The 25,575-nt window shown below is 43.5% G+C and overlaps 1 protein-coding gene across 1 annotated transcript in view; it reads right to left on the reverse strand.

The window, feature by feature from the left end:
- The window catches only part of NHS (NHS actin remodeling regulator), a 353,913-nt gene that overhangs the window by 16,899 nt on the left and 311,439 nt on the right, over positions 1-25,575 (reverse strand). The window contains exons 2-3 of the mRNA XM_065419307.1: positions 22,159-22,311; positions 10,083-10,216 (exon numbers count right to left, since the gene is read on the reverse strand). Coding sequence (XP_065275379.1) covers positions 10,083-10,216; positions 22,159-22,311 — 287 coding nt within the window. The remainder of the gene's footprint in view (positions 1-10,082; positions 10,217-22,158; positions 22,312-25,575) is intronic.

The following is a 25,575-nucleotide window of genomic DNA, read 5'->3' on the forward strand; positions in this document are numbered from 1 at the left end:
TTAAAACAGCCTAAGTTGTAATCATTATGTCAGAATGACAAAGGACAATCGGCTTTATATGCATTTGCATAATGCTTTAAAGGGTAAATAGAGATGTCCAGCACATTACATGTTCTGGGTGAATTGCAGGATGTTTGATGTCTTTTTATCTCCAAGATCCTGGTTTGTTTGTGATTAGTGTCTTGTTTTAACACCTATGACCGAGTGATGACGTCTTTTGAAATGATACATGAAAAATAAAAAAATAAAAAGAAAATTTAGCCCTCGATAACCTTAAAAAGCTTTGATTACCAAGTGTTGCTCAATTTGGTTAATAGTGGCTCTCAAGTGGTCTCATTTTGTAGGCCACTCACAGAAGAGAAATGCTATTATGGGCCATCTTCCCTCCTGATCGACACGGAAACATATCTGCTGTAGTGAATCATAGACCCAGTGTGAGAACCACTGGAGTGAGTTCTCTTTTTCCACAGCAAGCAGACAGATGTGCCGAGGCTCCCAGGTCCTAATTCTTGGTACTGAACCAAGACAGCTTTCCATGGGAATAACATCACCCCCTCTACACCTACCCAGTACCTATACAGCAGAGACCCCTCCAGCATTATCTTGCTTCCTTGTGCAGGACTAACACGGACTGAAACTTCCAAAATTAGCTGCCCACACATCTGATGGAAATAAGGAAGAGCAAATCAAATCAGAGACCACTTCCAATTTATTAAAAATAGCTAGCAAGCCATCTAGATTAGGTCCAAAACCAATTCTCTTAAAATGGGAAAGGGGCTAGGAAACGTTACTTTAGCACAGACCAGTCTCCGATACTACTGCAGACAAATGCTTTCATGGATTATGAAGGGAACCGAAAGAATAATACATGAATAATTTAAGTTTCCACTAGCTCTTCAGATATGCAAGGATGATATCACCTAGTCACCAGTAATCTACCCAGAGCAGAACCACAGCAGTAGAGATTATCCATGCAATTCAACTTTGCTGCTGAAGATTTCAAAGGATTCCTAAGAAGAGTGCTGAATCGAGACAGACCTCTCAGGAGTGGCAGATTCTTAAATGTGGGAATCCTTGTGCTGTTAAACAAAGGGCCACCTGGGGCCTGTCAGCGCAGTGGTGCCCAAGGGAGAGGAGAGAGCATAGGGATTCCTTCTCTCCAACTTTGCGCCTCTGTTCCAAGGCTGAAAACGAGTGCAAGGACTGCTCCATGTTTGCACCCAAAACAGCATCTGCCTCCCCAAAAGGAACAAGCGATAGCAAGATTGGGGCCACAAATTAGGCAGAGAAGATGGTCTCAATTATAGGGGAGCACATGTTGTAGCTTATAAAAGAGTGAGTGGTGTCTGCACTAGTCCAGTGCTCCCAGGATTACTGTGTCTGTCCTAGGGAGCTACTACTGGTACGGTCTGCCTGCTCCCTAGCTCCTCTCAAAGGCCACAGTATCCCCAAATGGGCCATTTATGTTCCACTGAACTCTCTACCAGTATCTACAATAGTTTTTATTTGCTAAGGAGTGGAGAGGGATCCCTTTCAAAATACAGCCCCCCCTCGAGAAGTGGGATACGGTAATGATGATTTTCCAGGTACCACAGTAACAAAAACTGGTTTATTCTAATAGTAGGTTTTGCTACCCAACTACTGTTCTAATACAAGCATTCTCAGAAGACAATGTGCAATTGAAGCCTAGAAAATGAAATCCTGTGTGGGACAGTGGGAAAGAGGCTAAAATCACATGACTGATAGGGAGGTTTAAAAAAAAATCATTAATAATGCTTTGTTGCTCAATGCAGACTGCATAATGCCTGAATTACTTTCCAAGAATTACTACTACTACTTTTTTTTTGAAAATCCTTAAGTGGATTTAAAAAATTAAGAAACTCTGCTCCAATGCTGAAAGCAGCCAAAAATGCCAACAAAGCATAACAGTGTATTCATATTAATGGCCTAAAAAATATCAGCACTGATAAAGGCATTCAACGCACACAGAGATGTTATGGGATTTCTGAATGACTTAATCGGTAAGAGGCCATAATCTACATTAGAAGTGCCTGTGCAGCCAGAATCCTATTGGCAAAAATATCAGGATTGTCTAATGAGTGAATAGAAAAGATCTGCATTGAAATACAACTCTAAAGAAAGCCTTTGGTATGACTACACCACAATACTAGGTATTTAAAAAATAACAGAGATGAAAGAAGGAATAAAATGGGTGAAGAAAAAACTTGTTAAAAGACAGTATTACTTAAATATCCACTTTTCCACTCTCAAGCCTTGGCTTCAAGAAAAAAAGGTGTGTTCTTAATGCAGGTAGCTAACTCGAGTTAAATCTGAGTGAAGATAAGGCAGTCTGTAGTTTGCACAAAAGTCAGCAGGTCATGTTAAAGATATGGGAAAACCTAGTCTAAAATCTACTTGCCAACTCATGTGAAAACTACAGACGGTCTTGTCTTTACTAGGCTTTTACCTCAAGTTAGAACGCCAGTTAAGAACCCGTCTTTTTTCTTAGTCAGGGCACTGCCTTGATGACCAGTTCAAAACCAGCCAAGCTTGGTAGTGATTTGCCATCTGATGACTGGTCAGTGATCTCATTTCAGTTCTCAATAGACTCCATCATAAAAAACCCCACAAGTGGTGGCAGTTTCAGCATAGAGGCCAAGAACTGAGCTGGCATGAGGCTACACTATTCATTCAATTCCAGGTGGTTCATCCAGATTAAGAGTGAAGCACTTTGGTGGGGCAATCTGAGGAAGCTTTGCACTGTTGCTGTCAGTGTTTTATCTGTGCTGTGGGTAAATACAGATTTTCAGACAAGGCTGTCAAGCTGGCATCTTTTAGCATCATTAACTTCCCTCTCCTTTCCAGATTGAATCAGATCAGGCACTGTCTTTTTCAGATGCTACTTCCTATGACAAATTATAGGCCCAATCCTGCCAGGGCAGGCCAGAGCACTTTGCAAGATGGACCCTAATGATAAAATACTAAGGTGTGATTACTGATTTAGGTAGCCATCATTTTGTGCTGCCCACCTTAAGACCCCTTACACCTGATATTCCAATGTGCTGGGCACCTATAAATCCATTTGAAGTCAATTGGAGCTGCAGGTGCTCAGCTTCTCTGAAAATCTGGACGACGATGTCTCAAAATGGGCACCCAAAATCAGAAGCCACGTTTGAAATGTTGGTTTAACTGAATTTCATGATACCACGTACAGCATATGGGATGTCTCCATTGAACACAAAGAACCAAATGCAATACGATCAGCGCAGAGCCTTCATTTAAACCCTGTTTTTTTTCTTCTCAATAACAACATTATAAAGTTGCAATTTAATCTAAAAGTAAATTAAGTTTGTGCTGATTTCACCATTCTCCTCCTACAGATGTGGGTGAATCTCTGTATCTTGAGCAGTTGGTATATGCCTTCATACACTTATTTTATTATTATAATTATTGCTATTATTACCTATTTGTATTACGTTAGCACTTAGAAGACCCAATTGAGAAGTGCATCCCGCTGTATTAAACAGCCATAGTAACAGACGGTCCCAGCCCCTAAGAGCTTACATTCTCAATTGACAAGACAAAGGGAGGAAGAACGTAAAGTATTATCCCAGTTTTACAAATGGAGATCTGAGGCAGAGAGAGATTATGGGCCTGACCAAATGCAATGAAGTCAGTGGAAAAATACTAACTGACTTTCCCAAGATCATACAGGAAGTCTGTTGCAGAACTGGGTATTGAACTGAGATCTCCCAAGTTGCTGCTCAGTACCTAACCACAGATGAACCTTCCTACATTTCAATTTTATAGTCTTTGAATAAAGTAATTAGAGTGCAATTGTGACAAACAACAACAAAAGCTAAGAAAGTCAAAGGCTGATGAGGGTATGCCTGACAATCTGTCCTCACCTCACTCCATTGTGGGGAAAAATAAAGGTAGGATAATGTAAAGCAAGAACAAAATGTCATTATTTAAATAGGTCATATCTGGAGGGTTGGGGGTTGGTTTGTTTTAAAAAAAAATCTCTCAGAAACTCAAAAGACCAGCTCTAACTGGCTTGGGAAATATGTAATTAGTCATGAAATCATATTAAACACCCCGGGCCATTCTGGCCTGTCAGATAATTTTGCATGTAGGCAGTTTTTCATAGTGCATTTTATTTGTGTTGTTGACAAACAGCGATGGCAACAGTCGATCTGTTAAATACAAATTCAGTATTTTTAAAGGCATTTTTCTGCACGGGACTAGAAAAATTCTTCTGAAGCCATTCCAGTCTAGTGTGTAATTAATTACTTAGGGACTTCTGCTGCACTGACACATGTGAATACCGTTACTTTTATGAGAGATCCCAGCATCTTCAATGCAACTCTTTTCATGGCTGTAATTGTTAATGTGCCAAGTCTTTGAAATATCAGGCTACCCATGTAAAAATCTTAATTGCACAGATACATCTCCTATTTTCAGCATCTCTTCGACATTAACCACTTCTGTGCAGTATAACATACCAGGTGATGCAAACCTTAAGACTAATCAATGCAAGTGACCATGAAGGCCACCTGCAGTCGGGCACTTGCCAGCTTGGCAATACATAGACCAACTCAATTTCCTGCTCCAGCAATAGGATGAGGAGGAGGAAATGTAGCTGGTCCACAGGGAGTGGCAAATCACTACTTGATTCCCTTTTCTCCTCCCAGGAGTTTTGGGCTCCAGTGTCGTTTATGGTTTGCAAATAGTAAGGCAAGGCTTGTGAAAAAAGCAGGGTCCGTGTTGCCTTAGCACACCTCATTTGAAGTGACAGTATTCCAGGAAATGTTGGCATTTCAAAGTAAGTGACTGTACAGCGGATATGGGACCCATAGCAAAAAGGTTAAAGGAGAAATATAAAACCAAGAGCAAACAACTCATTTGTGTTCCTCTATTCAAAGCTGTTTAGTGAGTGCAGAAAAGTTTTCAAGAGCAGAAAGTTTTTATTCCCTGTATGTTTGTTTAATTTAGAAATGGCTAAACTGATTCCCCCCCCCCTCAAAATTAGTTCAAAAATTCACTTAAATTGTATATGCTAAATGTTAGCCTGCAGGAAATCTTGATGGCTGATTCCCAAACCCCTGCAAGGAGAGGAAGTGCCTACAAAGCTTTAACAGTAATGTGACCAATGCCACAGTTTATAATTCCAAAAACATTATTGTTGACCCCCCTAAGAGCAAGAACTAACAAAAAGGCAAACAAGGGGATTAAGCATTGTTTATAGCCCTGATTTCTGTACCACTGGACAGGTCAAAGAGAGAGGGCATGCTGGAAACTTCCTTTCTGGATGACCTTATGAATAAAATTTAAAAAGCTGAAATTCACCCCAGTGCAGAGGGTCAGCATGTAGCCCAAACACCACGTAAATCCAATTTAAGTGGTGTATAGGACTTGTCTTGGCCTACTTCACCCAAAATGAATATACAACTCTTCAATAATAAGACTCCATAACTTTTAAATATGAAAACAAAAATCTATATATTGGAAAAATAAGCTGTAGGAGAAATGTGAACTAGTGGTTTGAAACCAGTGCTGAAACCAGGATCTCTTGAGTGCTAATTCTGTCTCTAACACTGATTTTTTCAAGTGGCACTGGGTGAATCACTTAACCTCCTTGTCTCAGCTTCCCCATTTGTAAAATGGAGAGTTTACTTCTTCTCTACTTCATAGGCAAATGGCAAGGATGAATTAAACCACTTTTGTAGAGTGCTTTGGAATTGTAAAGCACTGTGTAAGTGCTAAATAATGTTATTCTCCCCCATAACAGAATTTTAAGAGATCAGAACAAATCATTTGTTTGTCTTATGTGGCCAAGGCAAAACTACTGATTTAATTGATAGAATAATTAACATTGTTGGGAAGAGGAAAAGAAGTGCTAGTAAAAGCTCAGCATATTTCCAATAGTTTGAACAAAGGGTTGTGTACTATATTTAGAGATTAATATTCTGTAACTGCACAGTATCTTTTTCATGTAGTCAGGCAATACTGGTAGAGAAAATAAAAAATAGTTCTTACCATGCTATTTTTTCCCATTTTATTGCTATAAGACACAATCTTGCTCGTCTGCCTACTCTCAGAATTTACATCTCCATATGTTTTACTTTCCACAAGTTTTTGTTTTATCTGCTTGTGGGTGTTTATTTTAGTTTGGAACATTACAAGTGTGATCTGTTAAAATGTTGACAATCCTTTAATGATTAATGGAATGCTTCAGTGTTTTGACAAGGTAAATACAAAAATAAGATTTGTTTTCTGACAGAAGTCATACCACACATGGTGTTCTAACAGACGAAGGCATATAATAATAATCCTATAACATCAGACTGTATGTACCACACTTAGTGTTTATATATTGCTTTACATATTCAATCTGCAGATTCAATAGTACAGATATCTTTTTTATGAAGAATGGTAGGTGCCATTTGTGCATAGGAAGTGCACAGCGTGATTAATTAAAATCCTTCAGCCCCTTAGTATTTCCTTGAGGTTTCACATGGCTTCAACACAAAACTGTGAAACTTGGTGTGTTTGACTTGAGTTTCCCTTTGAATCATTTAAAAGTGGTATATACAAAGCACTGCAGAACATACCACAGGGAATATTTCTGAAATGGCAGGGAGATGGACTAAATAACCTGATGGGTCATTTCCATTCCTTACTTGTTCCGGATGAGGTCTTGTCTAAGGATGGGGAAAGCAAGTTCTGAAAACAGAAGTCTCTTGAATCTCTGCCCAGACTGTATTTACAGTCAAGCTTAAACTGAACTTTGCGTATGTCAGTATGTATTTCAAAATGTGAAAGTGTTCCCCCCATTTCTGAAAAGTATTTATGTCCTGAAGTTGAACGGCCAGAGATCTGTGAGAAAACTTGTTCTTCTGAGATTTCCAGACCAATTCTGCAGAATCACAAGGTTCTGAACTCAAATTCTGAACTTTTGGAGCTTCACGCTTCACTAGACTGAGTGGGGCACCAGAAAAAAAGAAGAAAAGATTGAAGAATGTGAAACAAAAGTCGTAATTTCAGTCACAATGACACAGAATCTCAGTTTTCAATGGCTGTAGTAGGAGGTGTTACATGCAGGGTTGTCATGGGAACGTCTGAGGAATAATCCCCTTGTTCTGTCAAGTCTGTGTCTTTCCCAAATTGCTTCTGTTTTCTTCATAGGCAAAAGGGGCAGCATGAGTGGTACTTACCTTTCCACCAAGCAGAAGTCTAAGACAATAAGCTGAATTTTGGACACATCTTGCCCTGGACACCTAAAAAGTTTGATGATCCTACATTATGTTGTGTTTTCTAGTTTTTTTTCCTTATCAAATGTAATCCTTAATTTATTATTGGTTGTTCTATTTATTCTCTACCAAACGCATGTTTTACAAAGCCAAGACAACAACTTGAACTTTAAAACATTAAAGTTGTGTCCAAAATGCTCAAACTTGGGTGCCTAAAGTTAGGCATCTAAGTAAACAGGCTGTTTTGCAGTAGTACTGAACTGCTGCTGCTCCCATTGAATCCACGGGAGCTGTAGGTAGTAATCACCTCTGAAAATCAGGCCACTTGCTGAATGTTAATGTACCCAAGTTTGAAAAGTTTGGTCTGTAACTTTTGGAATTTCCTCATTCCCAATAGTTTGAATTTTCAGCCTTAAAGATGCATTAAAAATGGCTTTTTGTTGGCGTGAGCTAGTTTTTCTTTCATGAGCACGTTCCTTGAAGGCAAAGGAAGGGAAATACAGAATACGCTACTGTTCCACGTATGAAAATTCTGGTGGGTTTCAGCCATAATATTTTGTTACTTAATTAATGGTCAGGCAATGCAACCAGTAATTGGCATAATACACCAAAAATTATCCATCAGCTCCCAGAAGCATTTAGAAATTCAGAGAAGTCAACAAGCCTATTGCAGCAGATGTAACACACTGAAAAGGGAAATCTCACCTCTGACAGTATTTTCAACTTTCTTTAATAATGATGCCATTAAATTGGGGGGAGGGAGGCCTGACAAATTCAATTAGTCCTCCACTGTTTGATTGAAGATTTGTAAGAGCTACTCCAACAGTGTTTGCCAAGCAGTGTCTGTGTTCATGCGCACTCTATACCACCTTGCCACATCCTCTCCTTTTACAACTCCCCCTGAATGCAGAGTGCTCTAATCAGCACTTTGGAGCACCCTGGATTTGAATTAGTAAAACAAGACATTGCCAGCTAACTAGAGGCCAGTAGGATCAAGTGCTCCAGTAACTTTTGCTTGCTCCTGCTTGGGGGAACGTTGCGCCTGGGCAGTTTCCAAAAAAACCCAATCAAGATGCACACAAGGCTTGACTCTTTCTTATAGGGAAAAAGATGTCAGACATCTGCAGTTAACATGGCTTAATTTCTGCAAGTACAGAGCTCAGGTTGTTGCTCATTATTAATTATTATTTTATATTACATATATGAAAGTAGTGTCTAAATCTACTAGTCACTTTCCAAACACAGCTATGATTCAGTCCTTTCACCACAGAGCATACACTTTCAAAGGCAAGTTTTTTTCCTCATCTGATGCTAGTTAAGGAAACTTTACGTTCAATATACTTCCAAATTATTACATTGAACCAATTCAGACCCAGAACCTGGCATCATCTTGGACACCTTTCTTCCTTGCCTCTCATTGACCCTTTTGTCTTCTCTGCTCTGCCTATGATACCACCTTTCACCTATTTCTCCTGCAAACGTCTTCCCCTCTTTCTTCTACGCTGCCCCTAATCCCAGAATGTCTTTTCTTAGCTGATTCACAAGGCCCCCCATCCTTGTTCAAGTGCCTCCTTAAGACTCACCTCTGCCATGGGGCCTCCTTGATATTAGCCATCTAAAACATCCATTTAGTTAAAAAATAAAATAAACAGAACGAATCCTTACCTTATAATGCAATTTGTGTTGTCCGAAAAGAAACAAAACACTTCATTGGAACTGGCTGCAGATTTGAACACTGCACTAGGAGCTCATCACTAGCTGGAAGTGTGCATTACCCTCAGATCCCTTTCCCATGACTACACTTTTGTACTACATTTGTATATATTTTATTGCTAAATTAAGTATGTGACTATACAATACCTAGCTACCCACTTATTCCAGCACAGCCATATGTCTAGGTGCCCAGTTGCATATTGTGTACATATACAAACAGGGTGAAATTCATCCCTGTGATGATGCCAACATAAGGTGTATGCATTATTTAAGTCCCAATAAGCTTGATTTTGGGTGCCTAAGTGGGATTTGGGACTTGCACTGGTCCTTAGCACAGGGGAGAATTTCACTCACAGTGAAGTTCTCAAAATATTGGTGAGACTAATTCCTTTAACAATGGTAGATCTGTGAGATCAGTAATTTAATTTCAAATTTGTGCCAAGGGCTAGTCAGTACACACACATTGGGTCAGATCTTCAGGTGGTGTTAATCAATGCAACTTAATTGATTGCACAACCATTTTTACTTGTTGGCTCTTGAGCTAGACACAATACTCACATAAGTCTATGGTACAATAAAATATCTGAATGTACAGTACTGTACAATGGCAGAGCAGAGTCCATTAGCAAAAAAAATTGTGACTAGAGATGGATGAGTACTCTGTAGGCATGTGTGTAACTGCAGGTACCTTGGGTAGTAAAGCGGTATCATTACCTCCCATCATTATTTGAAATGCTAGAATTCCTGGTTCTTGGCAATGGTACTTCCAGGACTCAAATTACAACACTAAGTTTCCTCTTGGAAGTATTACACCTTGCTCAGGCATTAGTTAAGAATGACACCTGAAGGTATTGTGGCACCTGTATAGGAGGATACAATCTCAAGTGCCCATCAGTCTCCTAATGGAATCTTCAAAATGTAACCCACAATATCTTTACTGGAAACCAGCCTGCGTTTTGTTACTGATCAGGCAGAGACCAATGTGAACTGTATTGTAACCACACAAATCCATAGAGTAATTATTAAGCATGATGATAAAGGTCACAATGAACATCATTATTATTAGGTCCAGTAATAATATACAAGTTATAGCTTTAGTGTGCATGAAAAGCTTACTGTTAGCAAGTGCCGGTCCTTTATCTCTTTCCTCTTCTGACTGTAGATTGCAGGGAAGGAGGGAAATGGGGGAACCACCACAGAGATGGGCCCTGGGACTTTCTGCTCTCTGTTATCACCCCGGTTTCGTTGTTCTGTTTAGAAAATGGAGAAACTAGAAGTCAGTTTTTCTTATTGATGCAGTAAACAAAAATCTCTTTATTGAGATTTAAACAGATATAAATAATGAAGTTTAATCTTCTAGCAAAGATTCAGGCTGGTCTTCTTCCTCATTATTATTATTTCTTCAGTAGCACCCAAACCATGAATGGTGCTTTCCAAAAACAGAGGAAGATTTAGTGTTTGCCCCAAAGAGCTTGCATTCTAATGGTACAGCAAGTGAGAGCTACAACAGCGGAGGAAACAGAAGAGTTGGTAGACAAAGAGTCAGAAAGCAAGGACACAGGGTTGCTATACATGTAATTGTTACTAAATGTGTACAAAGTTCCCCACATACCCCATTAAAATCCCCTTCCAAGGCAAAGTACCCAAACCTTTTTGAGTGATGAGGTTTTACAAAACTAAAACCCAGACTTGGCTCATTTAATCTTTAAACAAAATAGATCATATACTCTTTGGAACGTTAGCAACTCAAATCCCAACTAAAAGATCTGTCCTGGGTCTGGTTCTATTCAATATCTTCATAAAAGGTTTAGATAATGGCATAGAGAGTACATTTATAAAGTTTGCAGAAGATACCAAGCTGGGAGGGGTTGCAAGCACCTTGGAGGACATGATCAGAATTAAAAATGATCTTGACAAACTGGAGAAATGGTTTGAAGTAAACAGGATGAAATTCAATAAGGACAAATGCAAAATTCCTTCCACTTAGGAAGGAATAATCAATTGCACAAATACATAATGGGAAATGACTGCCTAAGAAGGAATACTGCAGAAAAGGATGTGGGAGCTAAACTAAATATGAGCCAACAAAGTAATACTGTTTCACAAAAAGCAAACATCATTCTGGGATGTATTAGCAGTGGTGCTGTAAGCAAGACATGAGAAGTAATTCTTCCACTCTATTCAGAACTAATAAGGCCTTACCTGGAGTATTGTGTCCAGTTCTGGGCACCACAGTTTGGGAAAGATGTGGACAAATTTAGAGAAAGTCCAGTGGAGAACACCAAAAATGATTAAAGGTCTAGAAAATATGATCTACGAAGACAGATTGAAAAAACTGGGTTTGTTTAGTCTGAAGAAGAGAAGACTGAGTGGGGACATGATAACAGTCTTCAAATATGTAGAAGGTTGTTATAAAGAAGAAGGTGATAAATAGTTCTCCTTAACCACTGAGCACAGGACAAGAAGTACTGGGCTTAAATTGCAGCAAGGGAGATTTAGGTTAGACATTAGGAAAAACTTCCAAATTATAAGGGTAGTGAAGCACTGGAACTAATTACCTAGGGAGGTTGTGGAGTCTCCCTCATGGGAGGTTTTTGAGAAAAGGTTAGATAATCACCTGTCAGGGATAGTCTAGATTTAAGTTCTGCCTCAGTGCAGGGGACTTGACTAGATGACCTATCGAGGTCTCTTCCAGTGCTACATTTCTATGATTCGATGATAGAAACCCTTCTGGGTCACTCCCACATATCCAGCCCCCATAATGCAGATCACAGCAGGAGACTGCTCCCCTAGAAACATAATTAAAATCCAGATAATGGTTGTTGAAGATGATCTCCCCATTGGTAAAGAGAGAAATTGCTCGTAAACATGCAGATTTATTTCCATCTCTTACACAAAGTTAAGACGAAACAGAGCAAAACTGAGAGCCGGAGGCTCAAAGATCAAGAATTTTAAATAACTAGAAAAAAAACACATGATTTATTGTCATCACCCAAAAATCTGAAAATTTCCTACCTGTAATTTGGTTTTGTCTTAAATACAAACAAAATCAAAAGAGAAAAAGATCAGTAGGCAATCCATGGAAGATAAAGTGCAGCTATTGTCCCCTTTGAAGACTGAATGCAATTCTGAAAGGCTTCCATAAGCTAAGTATTACATGTACCGTAAGGATAAGGTGGATTCATCATTGACCATGCCATGGCACAAATGTCCAAGATGAAAGAGTATCCACTGAGGCCACAGGCCATTGGAAGGTTCACTCTCCTAAAAGACACTACATCGGAGGCTAATGAGCCTGAGGTCTCCCAGAATGGGACTTAAATTACATCGCAAATGGTAGTGAGGCCAACGCAGAGATGCTTTGGACCCAAAGCCTGACTTCCAATGGGAGCTTCTTTTGCCTAGAAACATTAAGAGGTATAATAGAGTATTGAGTACACCTCTACCCCGATATAATGCTGTCCTCGGGAGCCAAAAAATCTTACTGCGTTATAGGTGAAATGCATTATATCGAACTTGTTTTGATCTGCTGGAGTGCGCAGCCCCGTCCCGCCCCGGGAGCATTGCTTTACCGCGTTATATCCGAATTTGTGTTATATCGGGTCACATTATATCGGGGTAGAGGTGTATATCAATAGGTGCAGTGAGAAGAAATAAGAAGGAACATTCCAAGCTAGGATTTCATTCCCTGGTTCCACAGCTGCATCAGGTTCTGACTGCTTGACTGGCACCAGGGAGACGGATGCTGAGACAAAGACTTGTCCCACAACTGAGGTGTCTGTCTTCAAGGCTCTGGCTATACTAGTCTCTCTCAGTTCCAAGAAAATTTCAAGCTCTACGGAGTCTTTCATTGCCTAGAAAGCTCTAGTATCGAAGTCTCTCCAGCATCAATCCATGCCCAAACTCAAGCTTCTTCAAAATCTTCTGGGAATCCGTGTGAGACAGGGGAATGGTTGTGTCTTTTTTCTCCCTCTGTTCTTGATGCCAAGGTAGAAGTAGTTCCATTAATGTTAGCATGCAGAACCAATGGAAGCGCTAGATTCTTTTTCACCAACTGCATTCTCAGCAACATTGTCAGCTAAGTACCAACAGAACAGTCTTTGCCACTGGCATTTGATGAGTGAGGCAAGGAGAACGTAACTTGTTTTTCTGATCTAACACTGAGTTTGAAGAAGTGGCAGTTAAAATATCTTTTTACTTGTAAATAATGCAAATTTGATATAGGAAGTATAAAGTAGGAAATGCTACTTTTAGGTGTGCTTTTCAGAGTATAATTGCATTTTACAATAAAAAATACATAGAAAATAAAATATAACAATGTATGACAAACTGCTAATGCTGCAGAATTAATATTAAATACTGAAGATAGTACATTGCCAAAGCACAATTCGTTATTTAACACCATTACCCATTTCTCTCCACTGCCTTTATGCTTTGGTTGTCAGAATTTCTCCTGTCCACAAGATGGCAGAAGCAGATTATCCTGATGCTAGGACACTTGCTATGTTGATTATCTAAGGAAACACCAAAGTTCCATTCTAATTTTAGTGCTACTATGATTGTAATTCCTTTTTATGGCTCTTTGCAGTGCTATTAAGACATACTGCACCCACAGTTAGCTGCAGAGTTAAAACCTGCAGAGAGGTCAAAATGTGGTAATTAATTGTAACATTTTATCCAGTTAATATGAGGTTCACAAATTTGATCAATCAATTATTATCATTAATAACAACAACAAATGACTAAGAGAATTATTGATATTGATGCAAATCTACTTCACCTAAAAAAGGCTGCTACTGAACACTTTAAAGGTGACTTGCACAAAAAAAGGTAATTGTTTCTTCTGCTTGTTTTTTATATTAGATATTATATAAGAACAGCCATACTGGGTCAGACCAATGGTCCATCTAGCCCAGTATCCTGTCCTCTTACAGTGGCCAGTGCCAGATGCTTCAGAGGGAAGGAACAAAACATGGCAATTTATTGAGTGTTCCATCCCCTGTCATCCAGTCCCAGCTTCTGGCAGTCAGAAGTTTAGGGACACAGAGCATGGGGTTGTGTCCTGGACGATCTTGGCTAATAGCCATTGATAGACCTATCCTCCATGAACTTATCTAATTCTTTTTTGAACCCACTCATATTTTGGCCTTCACAACATCCTCTGGGAATGAGTTCCACAGGTTGACTGTGTGTTGTGTGAAGATGTACTTCTTTATGTTTGTTTTAAACCTGCTGCCTATTAATTTCACTGGGTGACCTCTGGTTCTTGTGTTACGTGAAGGGGTAAACATTTCCCTATTCACTTTCTCCGCACCATTCATGATTTTATGGACCTATGTCACATTCCCCCTTAGTTGTCTCTTTTCTAAGTAGTCTTTTTAATCTCTCCTTGTCTGGAAGCTGTTCCATACCCCAAACCATTTGTTGCCATTCTTTGTACCTTTTTCAATTCTAATATTTTTTTTGGATGGGGGTAATCAGAACTGCACTCAGTATTCAAGGTGTGGGCATGCCCTGGATTTATATAGTGGCATTATAATATTTTCTGTCTTATTATCTATCCTTTTCCTCATAGTGCCTAACTTTCTGTTAGCTATCTTGACTGCTGCTGCAAACTGAGCAGATGTTTTCAGAGAACTATCCATGATGACTCCAAGATCTCTTTCTTGAGTGGTAACAGCTAAATTAGAACCCATCACTTTATATGTTGTGATGGGGCAAGGCCAGATGGCTACAGTAAAGTAGTGAGGAACAGGTATGTTAGCCCCAGGCTAAACAAATCCCTGGTACCATGGTAACCAAATGGCAGTTGCTCCAGGGTAATCAAGACACCTGGGGCCAATTAAGATCCTTCTAGAAGGCAGTGGAGATAGCTAGATTGATTGGGACACCTGAAGCCAATCAAGGACTGGCTGGAACTAGTTAAAAGCCTCCCAGTTAGTCAGTGTGGTGTGGGTGGTCAGGAGCTATAGGAGGGAGTTGTGCTGTTGGAGGAACGAAGTAGTACGAATCCATATTAGGTGCAAGGAAGGAGACCCTGAGGTAATTGTGAAGAAGATATTGAGTGGGGGCTGCTGTGGGGAAGTAGCCCAGGGAATTGTACACATCCTATTTACAAAAAGTCAGCTTCCCTAGCTGCTAATTTTAGGGTCCCTGGGCTGGAGCCCTGAGTAGAGGGCGGGCCTGGGCTCCCCCCTCCCCTCCCTGATTAATCACTGATACTGGGAGACAACAGAGACTGTGTGAGGGAGGGTTGTTTCTCCTCACCTCCCTTGCTGGCTTATGATGAAAATGGCTCAATAGACTGTGACCCTTGCCTCTAGAGAGAGAAGGTCTATGTGGAGGGTCACAGTGAGCCTCTGAGGTTAGCAAAATCCGTCAGGAAACGCAGGACCCACGGAGTCAAGGACAGAACTTTGTCACAACTGGTGTCAGGGGTGGGATCATCATTCACAGCGTGGCGGAAGAAAGAGGTTTAAAAAAAAAGTGCACTGGGGTTTTGGATTTGTTTTTGTTTTGCTTTGTATCACAATGGAGGAGGTGGTAAGAGCTCTGGTACAAGCCACTGCAGCCCAGCAGGAGGCCACCCGGGTTCAGGCAATGGCGCAACAGGAGTCTATGTGGCTACAGCAAGAAGCCAACCAATTATTAATGGGCCAGGCAACCCAAGATCGTGCCCTCTTGCGAGAGGTAGTGGACCAGCTGAAGATCCTCACCACCCAGGCCCGGGGGTCAGATGGGACGCGAACCCTGAGGGCCACTGGTTGTCTGCCAAAGATGACGTCAGAAGATGATGTAGAGGCATATCTCCTCTCAGTCCATAGGACTGCTCAGCATGAGACGTGGCCCCAGGAGCAGTGGGCCAGCATTCTCGCCCCTTTTTTGTGCGGAGAGGCCCAGAAGGCCTACTTTGACTTGCCTGCCATGGACGCCACTGACTATACCCGACTGAAGGCAGAGATCCTAGCACGATCAGGGGTGATGGCAGCGGTACGGGCCCAGAGGTTCATGGAGTGGAAGTACCAGGAGAACAAACCCCCGAGGTCCCAGCTATTCGACCTCATACACCTTGCGCAGAAGTGGTTACAGCCCGAGGTGTGCAGCCCGGAGGAGATGTTGGAAACCCTGGTCATGGACCATTACATGCGAAGACTGCCACCAGATCTCCGCAAATGGGTAGGCCAGAACAATCCATCCACCTATGATGAGATGATCACGCTGGTAGAAAGACGCATGACAGCCAGGGAATTGACCCGACTATCCAAGGAAGGCCCCTTTCGAAGCAAGCACCCGACCCCAACCCTGGAAGGTGGGACAGCCAAACCCTTGGGGAGTCCTAGGTGGAGGAAGGGGGGGGGGGGCTGAAAGCCAGCGGGGACCCCAGAAGGAAGGGATTGGCCTGAGTGGGGGGGAACCCTGGGACTAAACCCCCTAACCTGCGTGATAGGGGAGTGATTAGAAACAATGATAGATGTTATGCATGTGGGGAGTGGGGACACATAGCAGCACAGTGTCCCAGCACTGAGGAGCCTATGCAATGCAACTTGGGGGATTGGGAGATCCCGTGCTCCCTTATCCACCCTGCAGGCGTTGCATTAGTCCCGCATAACTACACCATGCCGGTGAAGATAAATGGAGCAGAGACTACAGCGCTTGAGGACTCGGAGAGTGCTATCACCCTTATATCGGGTAAGCTGGTAAAAAGTAGCCAGCTGCTACAAGCCAAACGTGTAGCAGTGACGTGTGTGCATGGGGCCGTGAGCCATTACCCCACCATCCCAGTGGAGACAGAGATTCAGGGGAACCCCATTGAGGTGACAGTGGGCGTGGTTCCTAAACTCCCATATCCTGTAGTCATTGGGAGGGACTATCCAGGGTTTGATAATTTACTCCCCCCGGAGATGCTGGAGGGAGGTGGGGACCCTGATGGCAGCGACTCATCATTGGAGGAATGTCAACCCCCAATGTTTGCTGAGATTTCTCAGGATCTATTCTCAGCCCCCCTAAAGGCCCGGAAGACGAAAAAAGAGAGAAGGCTGCGAAGGCCTTGGGAACCCGGATCCTGACCCAGGGCCAGAAGACCGCGCTAGTAGGCAGAGGGACACGAGCAGCCATCAGAGAAACTACCACCACGGAAGGTGAGCCAGAGGCTGGCCCCAGCCATGACAGCGGTGAGCCGTTGGAAGAAGCAGAAGCCGGCCCCTGGGAGCTCAGGCAGGTTAGTCCCGGGAGAGAGACTTTCGGGCGGGACCAGGCAGAGGACCCTAGATATGATAACGCCAGGAAAGAGGTGGCCGAGATAGATGGGATACCAGTGGAGGGGAAGGTCCGGGGTCCAGGACCTTTATAGTGAAGAAAGATCTCCTGTACCGCGTGGTGCAAATGCAGGAGCACGAGATGCATCAACTTCTGGTGCCACGAAAACATCAAAAAGCCATATTGAGCCTCACCCACAGTCACCTGTTTGGAGGACGCCTAGGGGTAGAGAAAACCCAGGCACGGATCCTGCGGAGGTTCTTCTGGCCAGGAGTACATGAAGCTGTCCGGCGATACTGCACCTCTTGTCCAGAGTGTCAGCTACATAGCCCTCGCCCGCACTTGCGGGCCCCTTTGATACCTCTTCCAATAATAGAGGTACCATTTGAACGCATAGCCATGGATCTGATTGGGCCCCTAGAGAAGACAGCTAGGGGCCACCAACATGTGCTTGTTGTACTAGACTATGCAACCCGATACCCGGAAGCCGTCCCCCTACACAACACGGCTTCCAAGACAATAGCTAAGGAGCTAGTACAGATCTTTTCCCGGGTTGGGCTACCCAAGGAGATACTGACTGATCAAGGGACACCTTTCGTGTCCAAGTTGATGAAAGCTCTCTGTTCATTGCTCCATGTACAAGCCCTATGGACCTCTGTATACCACCCACAAACAGACGGCCTTGTGGAAAGGTTCAATAGGACCCTCAAGGCCATGATCAGGAAAGTGGTGAGCCGGGATGGGAAAGATTGGGATACCCTATTGCCTTACCTCATGTTCACCATCCGGGAAATCCCACAAGCCTCCACAGGTTTCTCTCCGTTCGAACTACTATACGGGCGCCACCCCCGGGGCATATTGGATATAGCCAGAGAAGCCTGGGAGGAGGAGCCAAATCCCGGAAGGAACATAGTCGAGCATGTACTGCAGATGAGGGATTGGATAGCCCGAGTTACACCCATTGTACGGGAACACTTGGAGAAAGCACAGGAAACCCAACGAACCCATTATAACCACCAAGCAAAGCTTCGACAGTTCCAATCAGGGGATCAAGTGATGGTCCTGGTGCCCACAGCAGAAAGTAAGCTGTTGGCCCAGTGGCAGGGACCCTACGAAGTGATCGAAGCCGTGGGAGAGGTAAACTATAAGGTGTGGCAGCCAGGCCGCAGGAAACCGGAGCAAATTTACTACATCAATCTTCTAAAACCTTGGCATGATCGAGAGGTGTGCTTAGTCACCCAGGAGACCCTTCCCCAGGAGGATAACTTACATGAGCAAGTGAGGATATCACCCGACTTGACGCCGATCCAAAAGATCGAGGCAGCCGACATGATTAATCGCAACCGAGATGTGTTCTCTAAAAACCGGGGCGGACGACTGAGACCTATCATCATATGCGCACGATCCCTGGAGCCAAGGTAACATTGAGACCCTACCGAATCCCAACAGCCAAAAGAGAAGAAATCAAGGCCGAAGTAAAGAAAATGTTAGAATTAGGGGTTACTGAAGAATCTTACAGTCAGTGGTGCAGTCCAATTGTTCTAGTGCCTAAACCTGACGGTACCATGAGATTCTGTAATGACTTTCACCGACTGAATGAAGTATCCCAATTCGATGCATATCTCATACCACGCATCGACGAACTGGTTGACCGACTGGATAGTGCCCGATTCTTGACTACACTGGATCTGACAAAAGGGTATTGGCAGATTCCCCTGACCAAAGAAGCTAAAGAAAAGACAGCGTTCTCCACTCCGGACCGGCTATTCCAGTACACCGTCCTCCCTTTTGGGCTACATGGGGCCCCGGCCACATTCCAGCGCCTCATGGATAAGCTGCTACGCCCCCATACTAGTTATGCAGCCGCATACTTAGATGATGTCGTCATCCATACACCAGACTGGGGAACCCACTTGGAGAAAGTCGAGGCAGTACTGCGCACCTTAAGGCGGGCTGGCCTCACTGCTAATCCCGCTAAATGCGCCATAGGGCTAGCAGAGGCTAGGCTCCTGGGATATATTGTAGGGAGGGGCATAGTGAAGCCCCAAATGAATAAGCTAGAGGCAATTGAAAACTGGCCCCGGCCGACCCGAAAGAAGCAGGTCCGCGTGTTCCTAGGCGTGGTAGGCTACTACCGACGTTTTATTCCCCATTTCGCCACTAGGGCAAGTCCCCAAACAGACCTGGTGAAGGCCCGAGGTCCAGACATGGTGAAGTGGACCGATGCAGCAGAGGGGGCATTCATAGACCTTCGGACGGCCCTCTGTAATGACCCCGTACTCATAGCCCCGGACTTTAACAAGGAATTTATCTTACAAACAGATGCTTCCGAGGTTGGGTTGGGGGCAGTTCTGTCGCAAATGGTGGGAGAAGAGGAACACCCGATCCCCTACCTAAGCAGAAAGCTTCTCCCAAGAGAACAGAAATACGCACTAGTTGAGAGAGAATGCCTTGCTGTCAAATGGGCTATGGAGACACTGCGCTATTACCTCTTAGGCCGGCGATTTACTCTTGTGACGGACCATGCACCCCTCCAGTGGATGCAGCGGAATAAGGAAAAGAACGCAAGGGTCACCAGGTGGTTCTTATCCCTCCAACCATTCCAGTTCCACATACGGCACAGGGCTGGATGTCACCATGGCAACGCTGATGGTCTGTCACGGGCACACTGCCTGGCGTCCCAAGTTGCCCAACTCTATGGTGTTGAGCGGGGGGGGGGGGGATATGTGATGGGGCAAGGCCAGATGGCTACAGTAAAGTAGTGAGGAACAGGTATGTTAGCCCCAGGCTAAACAAATCCCTGGTACCATGGTAACCAAATGGCAGTTGCTCCAGGGTAATCAAGACACCTGGGGCCAATTAAGATCCTTCTAGAAGGCAGTGGAGATAGCTAGATTGATTGGGACACCTGAAGCCAATCAAGGACTGGCTGGAACTAGTTAAAAGCCTCCCAGTTAGTCAGTGTGGTGTGGGTGGTCAGGAGCTATAGGAGGGAGCTGTGCTGTTGGAGGAACGAAGTAGTACGAATCCATATTAGGTGCAAGGAAAGAGACCCTGAGGTAATTGTGAAGAAGATATTGAGTGGGAGCTGCTGTGGGGAAATAGCCCAGGGAATTGTACACGTCCTATTTACAAAAAGTCAGCTTCCCTAGCTGCTAATTTTAGGGTCCCTGGGCTGGAGCCCGGAGTAGACGGCGGGCCCGGGCTCCCCCCTCCCCTCCCTGATTAATCACTGATACTGGGAGACAACAGAGACTGTATGAGGGAGGGTTGTTTCTCCTCACCTCCCTTGCTGGCTTATGATGAAAATGGCTCAGTAGACTGTGACCCTTGCCTCTAGAGAGAGAAGGTCTATGTGGAGGGTCACAGTGAGCCTCTGAGGTTAGCAAAATCCGTCAGGAAATGCAGGACCCACGGAATCAAGGACATAACTTTGTCACAATGTATAGTTGGGATTGTTTTCCAATGTGCACTACTTTGCATTTATCAACACTGAATTTCATCTCCCATTTTGTTACCCAGTCACCCAGTTTCGTGAGATCCATTTGTAATTCTTCACAGTCAGCTTTGGACTTAACTATTTGAGTAACTTAGTATTATCTGCAAACTTTGCCATCTCACTGTTTACCCCCATTTCCAGATCATTTATGAATATGTTGAACAGCACTGGTCCCAGTACAGATCTTTCAGAGACGCTGCTATACTTTTTTCATTGTAGAAATTGACCATTTCTTCCTACCCTTTGTTTCCTGTCTTTTAACCAGTTACTGAACCACGAGAGGACCTGCTCTCTTATCCCATGACAGCTTACTTTGCTTAAGAGCCCTTGGTGTGGGACCTTGTCAAAGGCTTTCTGAAAGTCCAAGTAACTATCTGAATTGGATCACTCTTGTCCACATATTTATTGACACCCTCAAAGAATTCAAATAGATTCATGCAGCGTGATTTCCCTTTACAAAAGCTGTCGTGATTCTTCGCCAACATATGTTCATTTATGTGTCTGATAATTTTATTGTTTACTATAGTTTCAACCAATTTGCTTGGTACTTAAGTTAGGTTTACTGGCCTTGAATTGCCAGGCTCTCCTCTGGAGCCTTTTATAAAATCAGCTTCACATTAGCTATCTGCCATTCATCTGGTACAAAGGCTGATTTAAGTGATACGTTACATACCACAGTAGGTAGTTCTGCAATTTCACATTTGAGTTCCTTCAGAACTCTTGGGTGAATACCATCTGGTCCTGGTGATTTATTACTGTTTAATTTATCAATTTGTTCCAAAACCTCCTCTACTGACTCCTCAGTTTGGGACAGTTCCTCAGATTTGTCAGCTAAAAAGAATGGCTCAGGTTTGGGAATCTCTCTCATATCCTCTGCAGCGAAGACTGATGCAAACCAGACATTTTGCTTCTCTGTAATGGCCTTCAAGTATTATTGACCCCAGAAGACTTTGTCATAACCAGCAAAATGACATAATAAAAAACAAGACACTTAATGCTGAACAATTGGGAAGAAAAGAAAATTTTAGTCTGGCTGTTTATAAAAACCTCAGAGGTATTTTTGTCTATTTTGTGACCATTTAACACTTGGGAGAAAAGATGTCTTTGTTAAAATTCAACACTTCCATCCATTCTGTTTAAGAGTGAGAGCTCACAGTAGACAGCTCTAACATGCCCAATAAATCCTCCAGAAAAAAACATGGAAGACAGATGTGACCATCCTAATATTTGTAAGGTTTAAAAAAAAAGCAGAAAGAAAACTTAAAAAATAAAATACATAATAATAAAGAAGCAAAACAAGGGAAAACCCTGCTTAGTATGGCTTCCTGTTTTTTCACTAAAGGCTTCATCCAAAGCTTAGTGATTGGGAGTCTTTCCATTGACTTCAGTGGGTTCTGGATCAGACCCATAGTGTGAGAGGACTGTGGAAGTGGTTACCTCTACGCAAGGCTCGCAGGTTCTGTTTGGCGTGGCGGTGCAGCTCCTCCACACAGGGCGGTCTGGTAGAGGGGTGGAAAATATTTCTTTGCTGATGCCAAGGTGCTCGGTAGTACACACTCAGTTTACTCTCTGCATCCAGGTTAGAGACAGCTATAGAATCAAAAACAAGAGAATAGGACATTTACCCACTGTTACATGCAGCTTCTCTGAAATAGCAAGCTAGGCACCATACTTGGAAGGTAAGTTACTGCTAGAAAGGGGTGCTGAACGAGTCACGCCATGTCTCCTCCTATCTGGTGATAGGGACCACTATTCTTCTACATACTACCCCCCAACACCAGCAGGGGTCCTAGGCCGCGCGCTGACGCCCACCCTCCCCCTCCCCAGCACCCGCATCCCCGCAGGCCATCCCCCGAGCAGCCACGCTGCCCCTCCAGAGCACCCATGGCACGCCTCCTCCCCCCCAGACATCCCCCTCCCCAAGGTTTAGTCAGGGGTATATAGTACAAGTCACGGACAGATCACGGGCTGTGAATTTTTGTTGACTTTTACTAAAAAATACCCGAGACTAAAACGTAGCCTTAATCATTATCATCTCCACTTTCAAATGGCAAAACCGAGGCACAATGAGGTCATGTAATGTGCTGAAGGTCACCTACTGAACCAGTGGCAGAGTGGAGAACAGAACCCACCAGTTAGCTCTCAATCACCCACTCTAATTACTAGACTATGTTGTCTCACTATAATATTCTGTATCCTCACTATCTTACAACACTGGTTGTTCGCTCACTTCATGAAGACTGAGACTACCGGATGAGCCCGCTAAGCAAATTCAAATGCTACCTTTCAGAAAAGGTACTTTTTAATAGGCATTGACTCTTGAGGGACTAAAAACTTCAATTGCTCTGCCCATAAATCTCAAAGGACTTCCTCTGAAAGTTGCATGAACCAGCTACACATTAAGGAAAGACAGAATTTCTCAGAAACATGTGGGCCCAGGAGAGGCAAGTTTACCTTTAGTGTATTCAGTCACTAGTTTTACAAGGGACAAAATAAATAAGACAGACAACATGAATTCTGCAGCTCTGCGGTGGCCAAACAGAGCAGGTTTGCATCGCTACATTCAACAGCTCGTATAAAAAAGTAAAAAATATTTTTTTTACAGCCCTATCTCTTTACTGTTTTTTTATAAGCTCCAACACTAATTGCCTGCATAAGATCCAGACTTTCTGATTATTTCTCTTTGGCAGTTGCTCAATGATCTCAGGTTTCTCCCATAAAACTAAGGAGTCATAGTAACAACTCTGGTCACAGGGTAAAAGTCACAGTACTCTCAACACTATGCAGTGTATGTGCGTGTACAGGGGGGTCAGGGAGGTTCTCACTACACAAATATGGAACCATGAAGTCCTCCTAGCAGTGGGTCTCAGAGTCAGGTCAGATCCAGACAGTACTCGTAATGATAAATGCATCGAACCCCTTTCCTCCTCTCCCCTGGTCTTTTTCAAAAAGAACAGTGATACACAGCACTCTCTGGCAAATGGTTCAGTCAGTGACCCCGTTGCGGTCAGTCTCATAGGGGACCAGGTCATCACTCCACAGTTCTTGAGAGGGAAGCCATTCCCCAAAACAGCATGGGTAAGAAAGAAATCCAGTCATTCATTCAGTTGTTCAGTGATAGCATTCAGTGGGGACTGATCAGCTAGCAGTGTCCAAAGTTCTTTAAGCTCCTCCTGCTCAAACTTAGGGACACCTCAAAATGTCTGTCTGACATGGCGACAGGAAGAGAGACCTGGCCTCCCCAAAGGGCTAGGCTCAGTTTGGCTCTTGACCATCTGCATTTGTGCTTAGTGGTTGTCCCACCCATACTGTTGTTGACAAGGTTGCAGTTCAATACCAAGAGATACTCCTCCCCAGTAGTAACAAGGAAACTGATATCTGCAGACAGCGAAAGCTATTGGCTTCCTATCCATTCTGCTTACCCCCTGCTTACTCTGCAAGTAATAGCAAAAAGACGTATCCTGCAGACAGGGCCGGCTCCAGGCACCAGCCTGGCAAGCAGGTGCTTGGGGCGGCTGATCCGGAGAGGGGCAGCACGTCCAAGTATTCGGCGGCAATTCGGCGGACGGTCCCTCACTCCCGCTGGGAGCAAAGGACCTCCCGCCGAATTGCCACCGCAGATCGTGATCGCGATCGCGGCTTTTTTTCTTTTCTTTTTTTTTGGCTGCTTGGGGCGGCCAAAACCCTGGAGCCGGCCCTGCCTGCAGAATTTGTTTGAGTAAGAACTGCAGGTTTTGGCTAACAGTTACGAATTTTCCAGGACATGCTTGGATTCCACTGGGTGTCCCAGATATCCGCAATTTTGGCTGTGGTTTTCTCCTTCCATTTCTCCTTTCCTTATGGGCATCCAGCATCTGCTCCACTGACGGCTTTATGTGCATCCTTGCCATTGCTCTGCTTCCTAGCTCCTACCATCTGGAGGAGAGACAGGGTGAGCTGGGAAGAGGAGGCGACAGCTAGCAACACAGGCTGCCTCAGTCCCAGTCCAGTCCCCAAAAGCAGCAGCTAAAGTCCTCCCTCAAGGAGTGAGGGAATTAACATGACATTTACAAATCTCCACATCCTTGACTCTGCTTGTATGTTCTGTCCTTTCTCCCTACCCTTTGTCTAATCTATTTAGATTGTAAGTTCTTTGGGGCAGGGACTGTCCCTTACTATAAGTTTGTACAGTGCTTGGCACAATGAAGTTCTGTACTTCATTGGTTCCTAGCCACTTTTGTAATACAAAATAATAAATAATAATAATAAAGAGAATAGGCATACTACAGTACTAAGAGAAAGACACCATGAAACAGGAGTGGAAGAAGGGGACAACACGGAGTAGGAGAGTGGAAGTGTTGGGAAAAGCATGTTGTATATTTTAGTTTTCCCATGTACTGCAACTTTTCATGTTTTAAGAATCTGATATTTGCAAGGGCAGTTGCCATTTTGTGAGGGAGAGCTGAAGCAGCATGTTACAAAGAAGACACACACTGTGCTCTCTCATGTCTCCATGTCATGGAGACATGAGAGAGCACAGTTTCCCTTACTCTAAAAATAATAATCATTCAGATAATAATCATTCAGATTGAAAGTATGTGGTTGTTTTTTTCTGTATGGAGAGAGGAAGGGCAAGTATTGGAAAGGGAGAACCACAGGAGGGGGGAGAAAAGGGGAAGAAGCTGCAAGGGAAGGAAACCTAGAGCCCGCCTGGACAAACATAATGGAGGGAGTTGGCAGGCTACCTAAACTCCCCCAGTGATGACAAAGGTCACCCAAAGCCTTTGAGCCTTGTTAGTTATGGGGAGGGTTGCAGGGCATGGTGGGAGCACTCTTGAGGTCCAGGCAAATGCCCAAGCTGTAGGATACTTATCT

Source organism: Emys orbicularis, chromosome 1 (genome assembly GCF_028017835.1).
Source record: "Emys orbicularis isolate rEmyOrb1 chromosome 1, rEmyOrb1.hap1, whole genome shotgun sequence".
In the NCBI taxonomy this organism is placed as follows: domain Eukaryota; kingdom Metazoa; phylum Chordata; order Testudines; family Emydidae; genus Emys; species Emys orbicularis.